Genomic DNA, 22858 nt, shown 5'->3' with positions numbered 1-22858 from the left:
CCCCGCGGCCCGACGTTTCACGTATTTTTTTACCCTGCTGCCCCGATCCAATCTTCTATCTCCTCTTCCCGTCTTCTCTAGTGAGGAAGTCGCGAGGATCTTGCCCGAGAAGAAGGCATCGACGGGATCAACGACTGTGAGGATTACAAACAAGCCCCAAACCTAAACAAAGCCGCAAATACTACGATCCCTCGATGGCGACGTGAGATCTGGAGAAAGATATGGATCCGTCGTTATGTGACTTCCCCTCTGATGCATAAAAAGAACCACGTACTCCCCCTTTCAATTTCTTCCCACCAGAGTCGTTCTCTCCTCAACCTTAAAGCCGCTACTTCCTCGGCATTTTCATCCTCATGAGGTTGGTTTTTGCTTGGAACAGATTTATGCAAATACGTGTCATTTCTTTGTCATAATTACATCAAGTATTCTATTAATTGATTTCAACCATTAAATTTCAAATTTATATTGATTAATAATTTCTTTGTCATTAAATTTCCTACTTTCAAAGAATATGCTTCAAGTCCTGTAATCAGTTGATTTGGATTTTTGTGAAGACTATATATATGGTAAGTAGAAGAAATTTTCTTTCTCCAAGAGAGAATCAATGGTAAAATCAAAAAGTTGCAGTTAGTGCATACTGATGTATGAGGTCCTACTCTATTAGAGGTTTTCACTATTTTGTCATGTTCATTGATGATCACACGAGAAAAGTATGGGTTTATTTCTTAAAAAAAAAAAAATCCGATATATTAGAAGTCTTTACAAAATGGAAGGCTATGGTAAAAAATAAGAGGCTTGAAGCTGAAGTGTCTCAGATCAGATAATGGGGGTGAGTACCATGATCAAAAGTTTTGGAATATCTATGCTACAGAGGGGGTCAAGCATGAGTTCATTGCCCCAAGGACGCCGCAACAGAATGGTGTATGATTAGAACAATCACAGAGTGTGCTAGGAGCATGAGACTGCATGCAAACTTGCCAAAATAATTTTGGGCATAAGCGGAAAACACAATTGTTCATCTGATAAACTGTAGTCCACCAGTACCTTTGGAGGAAGACTTACATGAAGAAGCCTAGAGTGACAAAAAAGTATGTTTATCTCTTTTAAAGGTATTTGTGTATTCTGTATATGTATGTTGATGCAGAGTCTACGAGCAAGCTTGACCAAAAACTGTCAAGTGCAACTTCATTGAATATACCTCAGATAAGTATGGGTATAAGTTCTAGGATTATCAGAATTAAAAATTTATCAGAAGCAGGGACATCACATTGAACGAAATAGAGATGTACAAGGACAGGGTCAGAACTCGGGGTATTCCATCAGCTATTTCTGAAGAATCCAGATATATGGAGATAGTGATCGGGAAGATGGAGAAAGAAGTAGTGCTCAATAAAAAAGAGCACTGGAAGTTCCTCAATCACCTGCTACAAAAGTCAGAAGATCCAGCAGAGTGAAACAAACCATAGAAGGGTATTCTTCTTCTTTACACATTGTTATTAACTAATAGTGGCTAAACTAGAATGCTTCAAGTTGAAGATTCAAGAGAGTGAGAGCTTGTCATGGATGAAGAAATGCAATCTTTGGGGTCAAATCAGACTTGGGATTTGACGGTACTACCAACTGACAAAAGAACACAACACAACAAGTGGGTCTACAAGCTAAAAGAGGAGTCGTACTGTAGCAAGCGCTACAAGGTAAGGCTTGTTGTGAAGGGTTTCCAACAAAAAGGAGTAATTACACAGAGATCTTCTCCCCAGTAGTGAAGATTATGATTGTCAGGGTTGTGTTGAGTCTTGTTGTAGAGAAAGATCTATATCTTGTTGCAGAGAAAGATCTATATACATAGTTTTTTTTTTCTGTTCTTAGGTTTTTCCACGTGAAATTCTTGTGTCTTTCTGAATGCTTTAATTTTTCTTCTTTGTTTAAATTTTTGTTCTGATTTTCTCGAATACTATGATCTTATTCCGCGACTAGATTAAAAGGTGACTCTTTCGCATTAATTTTCCATACAATAAGATGATTTTCTTGTTTAAACTTTACAATATACTGACTTGATATGAAAGATTTTGGAGTTATAAATGTAAAAAAAATATAAATCAAGTGTTCGACATGTAGGTATTTAAGAATTGGGTGGTAGTTATGAGTTTGAATGACTGTAAGGTACTTTCTAGTAGATTGAGTACATGTGTTTTAGGGTTGAATTTTAACATTTGCTTAAATTTCAAACTTCCAATTTACTTGATTTTGAAAACAAAATTTTTATTATAGGGTTTTCAAGTTGTATGAGAAATGATTAGAGGCAAGGAGAAATTCACATTGGGCAATCAAAAAAATCCAGCATGGAGTAGTATGCAAGTTAATGTTGGACGCAACTATAAGACATGTTACTTGAAATGAATTATTGTGACAAGATATAGTTAAAGGAGGTGTTGCAAGAATAAAGGACACCTCTGTTGCTCACATAAAAATATTGCACCATGTGAAATAATGTCAAAAACATTCAAAGAGTAAATGCACTCTTATATGAAAAAATCAATGATGTAAAAGCATCTTACACAACAATAGTTTAATGATAGAATTAATGTCGGCTCTTACTATGGAAGTGAGCACAGTGCCAAGGATTCCTCATAACCTCCGCTACTGATGTCTAATAGAGATGCAAGAGATCTCTTGGATCAATATATATGTTGAATGTGGAGAATAATAGGAGTTATTGAAAGGGGATAGCTATAGCATAGATGTATGTCGACCATGTCAGAAAGATACACAAATATATCTGCATGGAGATTGGTAGATTTTTGTATGAGAATGATACCATTCAATGTGACAATATCTCTTATTTTAATATGATGCGTTCTATCGACGTTTATAGTCAAGGCTTGAAAGTCTAATCTATGTAGGACTTGAGAACATGGGTATTGCAAGAAAATTTAAGTAATATAGAGAAAGGCATAAAAGAGGATTAAGTAACCTAGAGTTAGACGGGAGTTATAATCATGTGTGACGGGTTGATAGACATAAAAAATAGAAATTTGATTAACATTCTAATCAATAATTCATATGATTTTTTTTTTCTAAATCTATCGAAGTGTCTGATTAGGTGAAGGATGCAGAGTACATTTTTTGGACAACCTGATGAAGTGATAGATAAAACTGGAGAGCAATTGATAGTTCAGATGTGATGGATAATGCAAGTGCTTATAAGGCAACTGAAAAAAAAAATTGATGATGAAGAAAAAAGATTTATACTAGACACCTCGTACTACATATTGAATAGACCTAATATTAGAGAGAACTATTAAATTGTTACAGCGTCAAGATGCTCTGACCAAAGCCAAGAAGATAAATGAATTTATTTACAATCATTCTTTGAAAAAATTTACTATAAAGGAACTTCTACGCTCTACTGCAAGAAGATTTGTTATAGCCGTTTTAACTCTACAGAGTATATTGGAAGCTAGACAACCATTAGAGGCAATGGTCACTTCCACTAGTTCATGGACGTAGAAATATAAGAGAAAAGAAATAAAAAAAAATTACTTGTAAAGGTTTTGGTCCAGTGTCGCAATGCAATAACCACCACTAGACCATTAGTGCGAGACTTTAGGATAGTGGATGCAAGGAACAGGCTAGTAATGGGGTTTATTTATAACACAATGAATGAGTTAATAACATTATAACCTAGAAAGAGAAGATGAAACTTATAGAGACATTTAAAATATTATTGATGAAAATTGAGAGCTTCCACTCCACCATCATTTGCATGCAGCTGGATATTTCATTAACTCTAGAATTCAATATACTGAGAATAAATCCACCAATCCTGAGATCAAATTGGGGTTATAATTGTATGGATAGATTGATTGTCGACCGAAATGAGAGAGCAACTGTTGACATGCTACTTATTATATTTAGGAATAAAAAAAAAATTATTTGGGCTATAACAAGCAAAAAATATTGTTATAAAAAGCCCTCCATATAAAATTTTTAATATTTAATTTGTAAATTGAAATAAATATCGAGTATCTGAGCATAATTTTTTAAATTTTTAATTACATAATATTTTTTCAAATATAGTTGAATGGTGTATCCACTTTGATAATGGTACTCCAGAGCTTCAATGTTTTGCTATTGAAGCACAAGGACTTACATGTTCATCATATGAATGTGAGTGTAATTCAAGCACATATAATCAAATCCATACAAAAAGAAGAAAACCAACTGACGACCTTAATGAAGAATTCTTTGGTGTATATCACATATACAAGAAGAAATTGAAACATATAAGTTTAAAAAAAAAGGCTTGAAAGATGATGAGGATCCTCTTTTTTTTTGAAGATATGTCATTAGATGATGACCACACCAACTGAGTTACAACAACAAGATCTAAATGTTGATTTCTTTGATCGTGATATGAAAAGGTAACGCATTCAACACTAAACAACAAGAAGTAAAAAAAATGCATTTTAATGATTTAAATGTTTGACATTTTCTTGAATATTAAATTTCAGTTTTTTATTGATTAATTTTTCATATATGAATGGGAAAAACAAAGGTGACTGAGGTTGAAGATGAAGAAGAATGGGAGAACCTGACTCAAACAATGAAAAAGCATGGGAGAAAGATATACGTTGTGGTGATGATTCCAATGAAGACCCCTTAAGTGATGATAGTGCTAAGGACTTCTAATTATTTTTTATCTTATTTACACCTATGGATAATATTATGTTGGACAATAAGAGTAAAAATCTTTTATGTTGAACTTATCTTATATATATTTTATGCAATTTATCACTTTTTTATCATGTTAAGATATTAATATATTTTTCTTTCATATCTTTACGAATTATGATGCTATTATTTATATTTTTATCTTGAGTACGCAATTTTCAAATTGTGAGGCTAATGATTCACCCCATGAATAGTAAATGCCTCAATACCGAATTGTGCAAGTTTAAACATTGCTAATAATAGTTAAATCATAAGTGATCTTGAGAAATTATTAATGAGAATTTTTAGGAATAGAATTAATTTAAGAGAAAAATAGAAAGGCCTGCAAATAATAATATAAATTAATAAGAAAATACCATTGAATTAGCTTTGAAGATTAAGCAAAAATATAAATGTTCGACTTCAGAAATATCTATTGAGATTTCAGGAGCAGCTAAAGATAGCAAACCAAAATAGTTAAAGAAACTTCTTGACAAACCTAAAGGTCAAAAAAGTACACTGAAAGATTGAAGAGAATATATTTTAGTACTAATAGTTAGAAACTATAGAAATTATATGATTATCAAAATTATGAGTGATGAAATAAATATAAACGCTAAAAGAAGAAAACACTAGAAGAGTTATGTTTAGTATTAGACAATCAATTTGTTGTTTTTGCTAAAGTAAATATCATGAAAGTGACTTTTATGCTAATTCATTGGCCCAAAAAGTATAGAGAGAAATAAAAATATCTTCATAAGATTTTCTGTTCATGAAAGTACAAAAAATTAGGCAATATAAGAATTGTTTTAAAAGATATTAACAAAAAGTAGTGCCAAGAGAATGTTAGTGATCATCAAACTATTAGGCTCATCTTAATGATTAGAGGTTAGCTTTATGAATTCAGCATCTCCATTTATAACCATTGAGTACAACATAAGGTGATAACTTTATTTCATGCAAGCATTTTGTAACAATTGTTAGCCATGATGCTTTTGGTCTATAGTTTCTAGTTTTTAATTCATCCATATTAATTCCATCTTTTACTAATATTCATATATCTTCTGCCCTTTATTGTGCATGTCAAAATCATCTTGTCTAACGTCCACTACCATCTAGATGGTACTCCGCACTTCTCTTATATAAAAATTACTCCATTCATCATATCTAATTTTTATCCCATATCCATCATAGCATTCACATTCCTACTACAATAAAATAAGATATAATTGACTTCTTCTCTACAAAAGTTAAACCATATTTTAGGTTCTCAAAATTTCTTTGTGAGTCCATACGCTAATTTTCTATCTCAAGTGAGAAATTTAACCATTTTAAGCATGTAATTATGATTCTCCGTTCACAAGATATCACTTATCTACTTTATAATAAATCTCAAAGACTTCTTACACTTAAATATCACTTCTCTTCTAGTAAGTTTAGCTAATGATTATGAATTTTATATCCCCTTAAAAACTATATCATGAACTTACATGTTTACTAATCCAAAATTTGTACATTCAAAAAAATTTCCTACACCATCAAAGGCATGCTAAAGTTACTAAATAGAAGTATAGTAGGATAATAGATATCATAAAAAATAATGAAAGCTTTAAATAGTGTTTAATCAGAATTGGGCTAATTGGGCTACATCAGGCATTTACAGAATGTATCTTTTTGACATTGCCATAAAAAATACTTATAAAAGAAATCTAAGATGAATATTGATATTTAGAGAAAACATAATTATAATACATATTACTACTTGTGAAATAGATTAAGATTTAAAATAATATTAATTAAAATTTGATTAATATAAAGCTTAACATTGCTCGAAATAACTTTATATGCAGACAATAAGTTTTATAGTAAGCCTCTTCAAAAGTAATACAAATTAAAAAAAAAGATAAGCGTAAGATTATCGTAGTAAAGATTAATAAAATTAACTAATGTGAAACTTCTTAATCATACAAAAAAACTAATCAATGTTTAAGAATTATAGGATTTACTATTTTTGATCTATTACAAAAAACTTAAACTCCAAAACAATCCCCCAATTTTTTGTAAATGGGCAATTTTATTTCAGAGTATCACTTTTTTCGAATTTAGTTCCTCGACTATACAAAATAGATCTAAAATAGTTCATAAATTTTATATAATCAAATGACAAATTTAGGATCAATTTTGAAATATGGTTTTACATAAGGAATCATTTTACAACAATTTTATATGGTGAGAATAAATTGAAGAAATGTGATACTCTAACTAAATCTACCACAGAAGAATAATCGGTAGGATATTTTGGAAATTAACCTATCATAAAAAAAATAAGGATAAATAACACACGACTATAGAATTAATGTTGAGTAAACTGAAATGGAGGAGAAGTGATTTAAGAAAACCATTTGATAAGAAAATATCATGCGGAATTAAAAGCTAAATCATAAAAAACTACAAAAAAGCAATTCATGTTGTATAAATTTGAGTATGCATGAAAGAGTAAATGATAACTAAGTGGAGTGTGGTAAAACTGAGAATAAAAGGATGTGTGATAAAAACTTAAATAATAAAATGATAATACTAGAGAGATGATTTGAGCACCCCAATTTGAAGAAGACATGGTAAAGAATAAAGTTAAATGGCTTGGTTAAATCCAATGGAGAGTTAATGGCATCAAGCTGAGTTGGGGCGATGGAATTAATGTAGAAGGGATATTAATAAAAATGGAAGGATCAAAGAACAACATTGCTCTAAGTTATGCAAAAAGATTTGCATAAACTAGAGTTAACAAGTTATAAGTAGTTAAGATACAGACGATGATTATGGTTGTAACCTAAAATAAAGGTGAATAAGAAAAAAATACATAAATACAAAGCACATCCTGATGTATAGATGTTTCTTTCTTAAAGCAAAATATTAACTAGACAATAAAATATGTACAATAAGAGAAAATGCAACAAAAGACCAAGGATGCAACACCCTATAAATCATGAAAATCATAAAATTATTTGATTGGGTCGTCTAGTTTAATGCTTGGAAAATATAAATGAGCACTGATAGAAATTTTTTCTAACTCCTGCCTCTTTTGATATAAAGAAAATGAAATCTATTATGCGCAGAGAATTAACAATTTGGACGCTCCAATCTGAATCGGATAGCTACCAAGATATATTATCATTATTGTGTTCATAAATATGATACAGCTGAGGAGTATCAAAAGCTTGAGGATTATTTAAGTGATAATATTAGTAGATAATGAGGTGGCAAACACCAAGGGACACAACATTAGCCGCTTTTTGTAGAAGAAATTGGAATTGGATCCATCTTTTGAGAATAAATCTAAGCTTATGGAGAATCTTCCATCATTTCAGTAGAAAGTTGAATATGATCTTCTAGTGAAAGTTTATTTGCTTGATATTTAGAATTCCTCGGCTTAGGATAAATCTTACAACAATTTAAACTTTTATGCAAGAAAATATGGCAAGCATAATATGCAATGATATTCTTAAATTACAACAATTTGTCAATACCCAGATAATGGGTACCCAATTTACACCTCAAAAATGGGATGTGACATCCCATTCCATCAAAAATCAAGCCACAAAAAATTTGGAAAGAAAAGTTGGCATGGCAACCACATGTAATTTTATTTAAAAAATAGAAGCTCTAGAGAATAGGATAGACTTGTTGAAGTAATACAGACAAATATAAGAAGATTCAATCCAAACAAGAGTGACGGGATTTCATAGAGCAATTAAAATGGAGGGACTATTTCAGTATATACTCATTAGATATTAGTTGATATAATATAGGCGTCGGGAACCAAAAAAAGATTTAATATGCTTCTAAAGAAAGTTTATAATGATATATAGAGAATCGATGAGCCCAACGGAGCAATCACCCATCAAATAAAAATCAAGCATAAATTTATGAATGCCTCCATATTGGGACAACCAACAAGAACTTGCCAAAAATTGATATAGTGAGCGGCGTGTCGAGAATAGAAATCTCCACATTAAAGAAGAGGAGAGCATATTTGCCAATGATAAGGTGAAGGCTATTTCTGTTAAAGTGTTTATGAATCCTGAAGAAAAAAATGAAACCGTGTTAAGTGAAAAGGGATTGAAAACTAGCAGCATTTGAATCGTGAACAAAATTAGCAAATGAGTGTAAAGAATGTCAAATAAGAGCAAAAAATCATCGAAAATGATATAACATGAGCCTCAAAAATGTTAAGGCCACTTAGAATAAGATATTACCTCACAGAGGGATCAACCACAGCATGCAATTAATGTAGGAGCAGGAGGAGGTGGGATCTGATAAGATGCCAGGGTATGAAGAGGAACCAAAGAAACTAGGATGATAAAAGATACCCCATCTAGAGCCAATAAAAGCGCAAAAAGAGCATGAAAGAAACAAAGAGCAAAAATTCATAGCTGGAGAGAAGAATTAAAGATAAAGATAGAACAAGGGTCATTGTAAGTGCCAAAGGAACTTAAAACAAATGATATTTTGAGGCCTTAACATGAAAGACAGTCCAAGGGGAGCTACCCAACTCAAAAATGTGGCGTGAGATAAGGGAAGGTGATCCCTACTTGTAGCAACAAAGATGCATGGGAAATTGCTCGCACAAGAAGATGAAAGAGTTGGGCAAGCACTAGATGAAGCATGTGATAATCATGGAGCACACGGGTCGAATGCTGGATTATAGTACAAGATCGCCCGTAGACGCCATTGGCAAGGGAATGAGAATAACACAGTGCTGCAATGAATGCTAGGGTTCGCCCACACAATAGACAAAGACAATTTGCAACCAACATAAGGTATGCATGAATGTATGTGTTTACATACAAGGTTATAAATGCTATACTTTCTGTAAACAAGGTTTCATTCCAACTTCTATAATCAATTATGTTACCCATAAGGGCAAAACGAAAATGTAGAGGTACACAGTAGCCTCACTCTAATTGATTGTGTAAATTAGAGAGGCATTCAATGGGTTAAATTGCATCACATGAGCAATGGGATTAGATACTCTTTGAAACAAAAGGCAACAATTCATCTATCAAAATGTAGAATTTTATTGTTTTGTAATGCATTTAGAAAATATTTGGAATTAGTCATTGTTTAAAATTGAGTAATAAAAAGCACATCTCGGCATTTTTTTAGCCAAACTGCAATGAGGCTTAAAGCTTAGAAATTCACGATGACTGTGTACACTTCACTCTTACGAGGGCACATCTCGCCTTGCTATGTGCAAGGCCCACTTAATAGTGTCTAGAATTATCCTTTTTAACAAATCTTAACTACATCATGCGATCATGACTAACATGACCCCTAGTGCAACTAAAAGCTAAATAATCAAGTTCACACAAAAAGGAGAAATCATTTGACAAATTTAAGAATGAATTTCTCAGTATATATAATATATAATGAGAGATTAAATGATAAAGATCTGAAGAAAAACAATTTGAAGGATGACAAGAATTTCTACTATATGAAGATATATCATCAAATTATGATAATGAGATCATATTGTCAAAGTTATAACAAGAACATTTGAACATTAAATTCTTTAATGGAGACAAAAAATAAGACTAATACAATAAACACAAGACAACAATAGATAAAAAAAATAGAATCCATAAAAATTTAAGTATTTCAAATTATCTTAAACTTTAATAAATATTATCAAATTTATTATTAATTAGTACTGATAAAGGAAGAAGAAAAATGGGAAAACATAGACTAAACTGAAAAAGAGGCAAGAAACAATGTTATTCATTATGATGAAAGTATCAAGGGCTTTTGATTATTTAGTATATTATTATTTAGATCTCTGAGAATTTTTATGTTGAACAATATAAGTGAGAGAAATTTATTATGCCAAACTTATTATATGTGTTATTTTACTTCAAAATTTTACGTAAATTTTATTTGATGTATATTATTAATTTGATTAGTTGTTGCCTACATTATACTTTTATTTTGTGCAAATTATTACATGATACTTTGTAGCATATATAATTTGTTTTTTGAAAAGGCACAATTTATCACTCATTGCTATATTAGGATGTTAATATGTATTCCTTCAATACATTTATAATCTATGGTACTAATATATTAATTTTTACATTCGGTTTGACTCTACATAATTTTCAAACAACGCCTCACAAACAAAAAACACCTCAATATGAATTGCATGATTTTAAACCATAAAATTAATCATTTTAATAAATTAATTTCTATTTTTATTTGCATGCAGATATATTTCCTACATTTCTAACTAGATGGGATTACTGAAATTGAAGTAACATAGCATGGTTAATATTTATGTCTCATTTAGTTATATGAATTCATATGCTAAGCGTGCACTTTCTATTTGGGAATGCAGCCATCACAAGAAATTTCAAAGCTACTTATCAGAAGGTTTAACAATTACGTACAAAACATAATGAAAATGTGCAATATTGTAAATTTGCAAATCATTACGACAAAAAATTGTTACAATTTATTTGCAATTTAATGATATCATGATAGGTTATAGAAGTGACCAATTAGACTTACTGCATCTTCCATTGTTGAACGCCACCCTTGCATAGAAGATACCCCATATCTAACTCGTTCATTCTCACCATCTTCAGAAAATTTCTCAATTTTTGGAGTACTGAGATATATACCCATCACTGCATAAGGTCAACAAGAGAATGCATATCAGTGGAAAAAAGAGAAATAAAACAAAGATTGAGAAAAATGGTACAGAAGTTAAACATTAGCAAGTCAGCAAAAACTAACCAGGTCAGCATAAACCTCAAGGCAAAAATAGTGAGTAGCTGCTATCAAATAGATTTAGCTCAAAAGTCTGTTTTGTATAAGATGAGAGAAGGTATTTTTATACAGTCCAAAAATTAAGGCTTTTAAGAAAAGAAAACATCATCCATCCCAATGTGACCTGGAAGAAGCTGAAAAATAAGAAAATATCCTTAAGAAGATAGCTTTCAAATAGCTAGCAATCACAAAGATTAGCCATATCTCAACAATTTGGGTAGGCTTGATGGTTTGGGTCATGCTATTATAACCAAAATTCAGATGCCAAATAAACATTTTGGATTATCTTACTGATGGATTAAATATAAAGAACCAAACTTATGCTCTTCATGAAATTGGAATAAGAATTTCAGATGAAAAAGCATTTTTTATGTTACATTTAGCTTCCCAAGTCATTAAAATTGCCTTTTTCCAATTTAAGGGCAACAAAGCACATTCAACTTTTCCCCTAACTCTAGAATGGCAAGAGGTTCATGCCCCTAGCACGTACTTCCTCCAAGCATCATTTACATTCATCAATTAATAAAGAGGTAATAGTAAGCGAGCTCTGCTAACTTGTCAATTGTTAATCCTATAATATGCGAGAGGCATAGCAGCATAAAACAGATCTAATTAAACAACATAATCGGATGGCTTATGTTCAATTGCTTGAAAATAAAATAAAAAAAAGTTTTTAGGTTTTCAATGCATTAGACGATATATTTGAGAATAGATTCTAATGGCTTCCAACCAGGACTGATTAAGTGTGTTTTATTAAAATTGATTTCAACCATAATTGTTTGTTTTGATTGAACTTATTTCTTTTGCTTCATTGGGCCGATATGAGTTTTCTTAATGTTCATCCTATCAATAAAATTATTATTATTGCAGTGTCAAATAAGCAAGAGTTTCATTATTACAAATGGATGCGAGCAAAAAAGTAGGCCCATGAAACTGATATTAGGATGAGATCTTGATATACAGGTACTCTCACAGATAGATTAATGAAATTAGTAGATATTATGATTCATAAGAAGATAAATATCTTATGTATTCAAGAAACTAATGAGTTGAAGAGAAAACTAAGAAAATTGATAGATTGTGTTTTAAATTTTGGTATTCAGGTAGGAGTAGCACTAGAAATAGTGTAGGTGTAATTACAGATAAAGTTTGAAAGATAATGTTGTAAAATTTAATAAAACTAGAGATAGACCTATAGCCCTAAATATTATTGTCGATACTAAATTTTTAATGCTATAAGTGTTTATGCTCCTCAAGCAGGTTTAGATACAAGTTCAAAAGAAAAATTTTGGAATGACCTAGAAGAATTAATACAAATGATACCACTTCAAGAAAGATTTTTTATTGGAGAAAATTTAAATAGACATGTCGGTAGAGTGATAATAGATTTTAGAAATATTCATGGTGACTATAGCTTTTGAGAGATTAACGAAAAAAATAGAATTATATTAAATTTTGCTTTAGCGCATGATTTCATTATTATTTATTCTTTATTTAAAAAAAGAGATGAACATATTATTACTTATAAGAATGGATCTAATAAAACATAAATTGATTATTTTCTTACGAGAAAAAAAAGATCATCTAGAATGTACAGATTCTAAGATCATTTCCTAATTACTGAACATCAATTATTAGTTCTGCATTTTAAGATAAAGAAATATAAGATACACAATACAATGAAATATTGTCATAGAATTAAATGGAGGCACCGAAAAAACACAAATAAGAATATCTTTTATGAGTTAACTTCAAAATTTTAAGATTTGGGATGTCCACAAAAAAGCTAATTCTATGTGATATATGTAACAAATATTATTAAACAAGTATAAAAAAGATGTTCTTAGATAATCAAAAGTAAGTTTTTATAAATAAAAATAGTTGGCAGTGGAATAATAATGTGCAATAAAAGATAAAATATAAGTTGTGTATAAAAAATAGTTTAAATGTAAAAGCTTAGAGAACTTGGAAAAAAATAGAAGGTGACCCGTATGGAGTCTAAGAGAACATGTGTAATGCTCAAAATTCTGTTTTTAGAGATATTTATAATAAACTAGATACTAAAAAGGGTGAAAAATATGTGTATAAACTATTCAAACAAAGAAAAAAGAGAAGTAAAGATTTAATTCAAGTGTATTAAAGATGAAAATCAAAAAACATTTTTCTTAGACAAAGATATTCAACATAAGTGGGTGAGCTATTTTGATAAACTTTTCAATGAAGTTTCCAAAATACGATCGACCTTTGTTACCTTAGTATCATTAATAATAAAAAAAAACATTTTAATTTTACCGTTGCACTAGTAAAAAAGAAGTTGAAGAGGTTTCTAAGAAAAATAAGGTGAAAAATCAGTGATGATATCCCACTTGAAGTATAAAAATATGTAAGAGATTTGAGAGTTCCTTGGCTTACTAAAACTCTTAATACTATTTTAAAAACTAAAAAGATGTCTGAAAAGCGGAAGAAGAGTATTTGGTCCCCATTTTTAAGAATAAATGGAATGAAAAAAATGTGCAAATTATAGAGGAATTAAGTTGATGTGTCATACCTTAAAATTATGGTAGAAGTAAATTGAACATAGGTTAAGGCGTGATACAAATATTTTTCATAATTAGTTTGAATTTCTGTCAGGCGGGTCCACTATGAAAGCTATATATTTATTGAGAGGTTTGATGGAGAAGTATAGAGAGAGTAAAAAGAATCTACATATGATTTTTATTGATTTAGAAAAAGTTTACGATAAGATTCCAAGAGAAGTCATTTGGAGAGTTCTAGAGAAGAAAGGTTTTGATATGACTTATATTCAAGTCATTAAAGATATATAAACTAGAGTTATTATTTATATTCGAATAAGAGGAGGATTGACTAAGTATTTTTCCATTTCGGTTGGATTATATCAGGAATTGACTTTAAGCTCATATCTTTTTTGTTTTAGTTATGGATGCTCTTACTAGACATTTAAGGAGGATGTATCTTTATGTATGCTTTCATTGATGATATCCTTCTTGTGGATAAGACTAGCGAAAGAGTTCAGCAAAACTTGAATTACGAATGTCTAAATTGGAGTCTAAAGGCCTTCGTTTGAGTAGATCTAAAATTGAATACAAAGAATGCAATTTTAGTAGTAGTAGCTCTAGCGGCAGAGTTGTAACTATGGTTGATCAAATCATTAAAATATCTGAACATTTTATATATCTTAAGCATATTGTTCAAAGTGATTGTGCTATAAATAGGGATGCTATCAGTAGAATTCAAGTTCGTTGGTTAAAGTTGAGGAAAGCATCGGGTCTATTGTATGATAGAAAAGTACTACTTAGACTTGAAAGAACAATTTTATAAGATGGTGGTGAGACCTGCAATGCTCTATGGCGCAGAACGTTTGCCTTTAAAAGATAAGCATAAAATAAAGTTAAATGTTGTTGAGATGTGAATGCTTAGGTGGATGAGTGGCTTGATGCTAAAAGACAAAATGGGAAATAAATATATTTGTGATAAGGTTGGTGTAGCTTCAGTGATGGACAAGATTAAAGAGAGTCGTCTTAGATGGTTTGGTCACATTAAATGCCGATCATCTGATGATCTGATTAGAAGAGAAGATGTTTTAGATTCGACTTATGTTAAGAAAGACAGAGGTAGACCTAGGGTGACTTGGGCATAATGTTTGGGCATATTTTATAAAAAATGATCTTAATCTATTACAACTAAATGCAAATATGACACTCAATAGGACGCAGTGGAGAAAAGGGATTCAGGCAGCCAACCCAAGTTAGTGGGATAAAGGTTTGTTGTTGTTGTTGTTGTTATTGTTGTTGTTGTAGATCTAGCAGTATTAAGAAAATAAAAATGAAATCAATTATTATACTAATTTGAAATTTTCTTATAATGGTTAAATTTAGATAGAAAAACTAAAAGTAAATTCTGAACTAACATAATTGAAACTCACTTCTCAACTACTAGAAGTTAGGTACCAAAAACTGAAACTAAATTTTATCAATGTTCTCTAAAGCAACGCAATTACTAAATTCCAGAACTGAGTTTCCGCCATATCCAAATATTTACGTTAAAAAAACCCGCCCTAAGCTCATCTTCCATTGCTAAAAATTCACCCCATTACTAAATCACTTCTATACAGCCCGCATCCACAATGCTCAAACAAAGTACACATACCGTCATCAACCGCAATCAATCAAAGCTCCTAACTAGTACCTTTCACATAAAATTCATCATCCACGTCGACAGATGTGAAGGTACACATCAATGCCGCAGGTCAGTTGGGATCCCCTAATACCAAATTCCGTCCAGAGATTAAAGATTTAAGACAAAGTGCAAACAGATGTTCAAGAAAAACCATCCAAAAACCCTAATCAGGGTAAGTACCATCGATCTCTCAGTAGAAAATGAGAAAAACAGTTTAAGAAAACGGTCCCCTATGCTGAGGCAAAAGAACAAATACGATCCGACAAACGGAAGGGGCGCCTTGAAACAGGTCAACTCTATAGCAAAAAAGCTGTAAGAAATCGAGCAGTCTACAAGAAAAAAAAGAGCTTACGAGCTGAAGACGATCTGAGGAGAATCCGGGCAAAGCGGAAAGAAAATTTTCGATTTTCCCCACGAATGTAAAGAAGAACAACGCGCACTCGAGAGATGGCTGAGCAGATCAAAGACACGGTCTCTTCTAATCCATCGTCTCGCCTCCAATTTCTGAATTTTAATTTTCAATATTTACAAATTAATGATTTTTAAATAAAAAATAACAATTTTCTGACAAGCATCTTTATCTCCCCCGCAGAGCCACTCGGCCCACAAAGTAGCCGACACAGCACTTCTACAAATAGGCACGCGGCAAAAGATACCAAGTAAAATGCTATATTACGCAAAATCGCATGAATAAACACATAAAAAATCAAAATTGAATATATGAAACATTAACATTTTTATTAAAAATTCCAAAACAAAATTGTGATGCTTAGGCCTGATATGTTATCAAATTGTTCACATGATTAGTGTCAACCTCGATTCATTTTCGATAAGATAATTTTAATAATTTTAATTATGATCAAACTGAACGACTCTATAATATGAACCCAATGATTAATAAAAATGATTTTATTCGACTTCAAATAAATTTAAATTAAACAATTAAAACTCAATTAGAAGCTTCAATGCGTTAATTAAATAGTTGGATATTTTTTAAATTTTGCATACATATGGTTAAATCAAGTGTATCGATGAGATAAATTTAGTGAGCTCAAGTTCACTCATTTGTGATATTCATAAGACACTTAAATGTTGAGAGTGGTTATGATATGAGGAAGTAACATTGATCTCATGAAAAGTTTTAGGATGTCGGTTAAATTTATTAAAATATCAATATAAAAGATTATAAATAAAATTACATTCTATGTACAAAAGGAAAAAAAATAAGTTGAGATCATATTCTACACTCACAAACAAGAGACCAATGGGCACAAAAAAACGTCAACTATGACCAACAGCTATTATAGCTCAACTCGTCATACAGGGGGTTTTTTTTTTGGCATATTATCCTCATGTTGTTGTTGCTTAATTATTATTATTAATTTTGTTGTCTGACAACCCTTATTATAAAAGCATAAGAATAAGTGATTATTTTCTTATATTCTCATCTCTTCTATTTGAGTAAAATAAAGGAATTCTGTAACATATATTAAAAAGTGGATTATTTCTGAGTTAAGCCTCGTGATTTTCATGCTATTTAGATTTTTCACATAAAAATCCTCACATTAATTTAATAGATGATAGTAATAAAAGTAGTAGTATTGTGTTTTCTTCTTTTTCTTCTTTAAACACTCTAAGTTGGAATCACAAACAAAACAATGGATTGAAAGATCAAATGATGGAATTGACTAGGGAAACAATTGCTTACATAGCAGCATTGCCACCACGAGTAGCTCCACCACAGTGAAGAGAAGAACTTGCCACTAAAGCTAGGACTCCCTCACCTGCTCTGGTACCAAGGATGATAAATTATCCAAGTAATGCAGGTTTGAATCCATCCAATTGCAATAAGAAAAGCATGGTTGGAAATCTCATATCTTTTGGGTTGTTTCTTTTCTTAATTCTATTAGTTCTTCCCTTAAAAAAACTCATATATTCTCAAATTAGTGTTATTTAAAATATATTTACTAACCCGGAATATCTTTAAATTCAATTTTAATGGATTTAACCAAATTAATATTACTTTTTTTTTTTCCTTTGAAGATAATCTTAAAGGAAGTTCATTAAAGCATCATGAAAAACTCTATCATTTAAGTCCCACTAAACATCCTTCTAATTCTTTTTTTCTTGAATATTTTTGTTGTGCAACCTTAAACTTCTTTTCAAAGCTTTTCAATTTTTTGAATTTTGTCTTTTTCTTTTGTTTTTTCTTTTCTCTTTTTTTTTTTTTGAGAAATACTATATTTAGTTGACCTATATTTAGTTGACAACTTTTTCTTTTTCTAATGTTAAATATGATGAAGGGCAGTTTCCTTAAGCAATAAATTTCAACATTGATAGTTTAGTGCCACCCCTTTAGGTTATCTTATTTGTTAAACATTAAGACAACACTAGATTGGTCAAAAATAAACTCAAAAAAAAATTGAGAACATTTTTGGTTTGCTTTTTAATATTTAAATTACACCCCATTTAATAATCTATAGATTTCTGTAAGTAAAGATCGAAGGTGTTAAATTTTGAAATCTTATTATTAAATCATTAAATCTAATCATTCCTAAATGACTGTTATCCTTTTTTAAAAGATTTTTAATAAATAATTTGAATAAATTAGAATTTCTAGCAGAAGTTTCAATGTGAATATTGAATCTTTTACTGAGCTATTAAACTGCTTTTAGGGTTTGTAAAATGGTACAATTTTCTCCCCCAAACTTGTTTTTTTTAACATATGAATAACATAAAGTGACGATAAATTAAAAAGAAATTAAATGCAGAAAAAATTGTATGCAGTAGTGGTCACATGAATCTCAGAAAATAAGAATGTGAAATATGTAAGAATGCATAAATCACTCTGTGGAGAGACAAGACTTAAAACTAATTCCAATTAAAATTTAAAACAATTTCAAAGTAAAATTCAAAGAAATTTAAAAAATAAATTCTGAAACAAATGCAAAAAAAAAACATACTCAACACAATAGATATAATTGGATTTCCTCCCAAGATAGTGATTGTTTTAACGTCTTCAGCTCGACGATGCCAGATTTACTCTTGGGACGATTCTAACACCATGATTTCTTTAAGACATTTCCTCTCTCCTCTTAAGTACTACTTCAACTTTTGTTCATTTTCTTTTAAAATACATTTGTTCTTCTGATCCTGAATATCAATAGCTCCGAAGGGGTACACTTTAATTACAGTTAATGACACCCTGATCACTTAGACTTTAGTTTTCCGAGAAATAGTTTCAATCAAGAATTGTACAACATAATCTACTGTCCAAGTTGAAATTATTTTCTAATAAATTTCTGACATACCTCATTTTTATTTTCTCTTTATAGATGTTGACAGTCTTGGAAGTTTCATGTCTTATCACTTCTAATTCATTCAATTGTATCAATCTTTGCTTTGCCACATCTTTTAAATTAAAGTTCAATTTTTTTAATTGCCTAATAGGTTTTATGTTCTAATTCCACTGACAAATGACAAGTTTTCCAAAAAGCATCCTATAAGGTGAGAAACTTAAGAGCATCTTAAATGTTGTTTGATAGCCCACAATGCTTCATCCAACTTAAGGGACCAATCCTTTCTACTGGGTCAACTATTTTTTTTCTAAGATTCTCTTAGTTTCCCTATTAGAGACCTTAGCTAACCCATGGGTTGGAGGGTAGTAAGTAGTTGAACTTTATGAGTGATTCCAAACTTAGCTACTAATGTCTTCATCTTTTTATTACAAAAATGACTGCCTTCTTCACTAATGATTACTCTTGGTATTTCAAATTGAATGAAATATATAATTTTTAAAATTTCAAAACAATTTGAATTTCACAATTAGACAGTGTCACAGCTTCAATCCACTTTGAGACATAGTTTACTGCTACCAAGATATAAGTATTCCTTAGAGATGGTATGAACGGTCTCATGAAGTCTTTTCCCCGAACATCAAAGATTTCCACTTCCAAATTAACATTTAAGGGTGTTGCATCTCTTAGAAATGTTACATACAAGCTGATATCTATTGCAAGATTTAACAAATTCATTCGCATCCTTAAACAGGGTGGGTAGACCAATAGAATTCAGATGCAAAATCTTAGTATCAATTCTAAAACTTCCAAAATTCTCTCCCGATTCAGAAGCATGACAACATTTAATAATATCGTCGACCTCTTTCGATAGTACACACCTTAAAAGAATTTGGTCCTGACATCTTCTAAAAATATAGGGATCATCCCAAAAGTAGAATCTGGCCACCTCAAAAAAGAACTTCTTTATTTGGTGGTAGTTCCGACCAAAAAGGACGATCCTGCTGATAATGAAGTTCGCTATGTCAGCGTAACAAGGACTGTATTTATTAGAAATGCCTAGAAGTTTTTTGTCCAAAAAATTCTCATTTATGTTAATCAGCCACTCCTAAGAATCCCTCTAGACAAATGATCGGCTACCTAGTTTTCTTTGCCTTTCCGGCCAATAATCTCTATATCAAATTCTTGTAATAGAAAGACCCATCGAGTCAAGCGAGGCATAACATTCTTTTTAGCTACAAGATATCTGATAGCAGCATGATTGGTGTACACCGTGACTCATGTGCATCTTCAGTAGACATCTTGTACTTCTCAAGGATCTCAGCTTCTACGAATGCCACCTGATTGAAATAAGAAGTAATAAACATGGTCAAAAGTAGTGGAGATAAGTGTTTGTCACGAGCGTCAAACATAACAAGATAATTATAGTTAAACCCCTTTTTATAGGGTAAATGCCATAATTATCTCGAGTATAAGTAAAAAAACAGATTTATATAATCATATTTAATAAAGTAATCAAGCCATTGCTCAAATCTAATCACCAGAATTAGATCATTTATTCAATCAAGAGATAACATTAATTGCATATGACTCAATTCAAGTAAAGCCTCCAAATATAGATAGGTAAAATGAACCAAGTTACGAAGAAAATCAATTCTACACATGGATCTGAAATAATCTCTACTATGATTCAACTTGATTGAACGAGTCATTTTAACAGGAAGTCTCCTCCAACTTTGAACTAGCCTAAATAGTTGGATTCAAAGAGGTCTTGAAGCACCAATAACATGTCCTTCAGGAAACCCAATTTTTTTCCAAGTTATCAGTAGATCTTATCCACTTGGTAACCTATCACTTCAACTTGGCTACTTTTTGTACTAATTCAGTCAACTTCAAACTAATATAACTTCGAGAGGTTGTGGCAACATATTCTCTATACCATGAAGGCGAGAAGTAACTACCACTACAACATGGTCCTCCTAACCCTCATTCGCACCTCCACTTCACTTCTATCTCTTGTGACCAAATGTACCTCTTGAGAAGATTGCTAATAGGTCTTACCCTCGAGAGCATCCTGCACCGTATTCAAGTTCAGCCAATTAATATTCTCTATGCAAGAATCGAAGTAAGAAATCTTGCTATAAGTAACATACACTACCAGCAAACAAGAAAATTTAAAAATAACATAATATGAATTCTCTTAAGTTTTACATAACATATAAGATTTTTTCATATATCATTTGACCACACTCATGCTAAAGCTGTAAAATTATAAAAATCCTGCTTGAATCGCCAGCTTTACCCAGAGAGGGCAAGCCCTTAGTCTTTTTTCTAGTCACCCTCTAAACTACAAAAAAGGGACCCTAAACAAATCACCAATCCAACTTTATTATAGTCATCTTATAGGATTCATCCAAGATGTCGATCCATGAGCGGAAGTCAAACTCTCCCTCTTTCACTTCACTACCTTGTTTGTTTTTTCTGACCACTTTTCAATTTCTTGCATAATAAACAAACCATCCAGTACCTCAACATTTGAGTTGTCAGTGTTAGCTTCATTGAGATTTTTCAATACACTATAAATGCATATCAAAAGTTGAGTTCAAAAATATAATAGAAATATTGAAGCACAAATGAATCTAGCATCATCTCATCATGTTATTTTTAAATGTTAGAATCCAGAATCTAATAGAGTATCTACATCATAAATAGAATTCAAAATTGCTATAATTCAACGTTTTTCTTTTATTATTTTTATCACCGCACAATTTCTTAATAGATGAGAAAACCAACAAACTAAATATGTATGACCGGAAGTGTTCAAAGTAGAATAATATTAATGAAGATCAACATAATGTGCTTCTTTTTTAAACCTTGGTCTATAAGGAGGTCTAGCCCAAATGAATAGATGAGGCAGAGATGGTTTGACCTAAATGTGAATATACAAGTATACATCTCTCTATTATGAATAATAAGTATAAGTTGTCAAGTACAATAAAGTCAAATGCAACTCACAAAGTGTAAATTCCAAGAGAAAGGAGGCAAATACATGTGAAATCAAGATGAACCCTAAGGCTAGCGATCCATTCATCGAGTGGGGGTGGTGAGGGGGGAGGTTCTTATTATAGAAGGTTAATGAGGCACATGATGTGACTACACATAATATCATAGTGTAGAAGCTCAATCGTAGCATCCACACAGAATAACAGATTAGAGATAATGCAGTTTATAATCTTGAGATAGTAAAAAATAAACTTAAATAGTAGTTTTCTTGAGGTTTCTATATATAATAATAGCTTATACTTTCTTTTATAAAAAAAATACCCTCTACATAGAGATGTGGAGTTAATGTAAAAGTGATGACTCCCCTTCTACTGAACTATTACTATGTAGTTTACTACAACATTTTATCCCTCTCTCTCTCTCTCTCTCTCTCTCTCTCTCTCTCTCTCTCTCTCTCTCTCTCTCTCTCTCTCTCTCTCTCTCTCTCTTCTCTCCCTCTCTCCCCCTCTCTCCCTCTCTATTGCTAACTCTTTCCTCATTTGTTGATTTTACCCTTGGGTTTGATTCCATGGATAAAATATGATTCAGCACACTAAAACTTTTTAAAGTAAGTTTAGAGATCTTTTTATAATTCTTTTCTTCCATATATGAATTAAAGCGTCCATCCAAAATATGAACTATTAACAAAGCAATTAAATTCATATTAGAAACAGTAGATCTCTAAATTGTTTATTGCAAGTATAAGAATTGTTTGGAATAAAATCAAGTAAATATCTAACAGAAAATTGTCCTACACTATGAATATAAATAACAACACGTGTTGTTCC

The 22858-nt window shown here is 31.1% G+C and overlaps 1 protein-coding gene across 2 annotated transcripts in view; it reads right to left on the bottom strand.

Annotated features, from left to right (window-relative positions):
• The window catches only part of LOC110017855 (probable protein phosphatase 2C 60), a 38952-nt gene extending 22645 nt beyond the window's left edge, over positions 1 to 16307 (bottom strand). Inside the window, exons 1-3 of one of the 2 annotated variants that reach the window (XM_020714996.1) lie at positions 16085 to 16307; positions 11503 to 11569; positions 11275 to 11393 (exon numbers count right to left, since the gene is read on the bottom strand). In XM_020714996.1, the coding sequence (XP_020570655.1) occupies positions 11275 to 11391 (117 nt within the window). In that variant the 5' untranslated portion in view covers positions 11392 to 11393; positions 11503 to 11569; positions 16085 to 16307. The remainder of the gene's footprint in view (positions 1 to 11274; positions 11394 to 11502; positions 11570 to 16084) is intronic. The other variant, XM_020714995.1, reaches the window with a different exon arrangement.
• Between the last annotated feature and the right edge of the window lie 6551 nt (positions 16308 to 22858).

The sequence above is a fragment of the Phalaenopsis equestris genome, unplaced genomic scaffold (genome assembly GCF_001263595.1).
Source record: "Phalaenopsis equestris unplaced genomic scaffold, ASM126359v1 Scaffold000002, whole genome shotgun sequence".
Classification (NCBI taxonomy): domain Eukaryota; kingdom Viridiplantae; phylum Streptophyta; class Magnoliopsida; order Asparagales; family Orchidaceae; genus Phalaenopsis; species Phalaenopsis equestris.
This window is presented reverse-complemented; position numbering and strand designations above follow the sequence as displayed.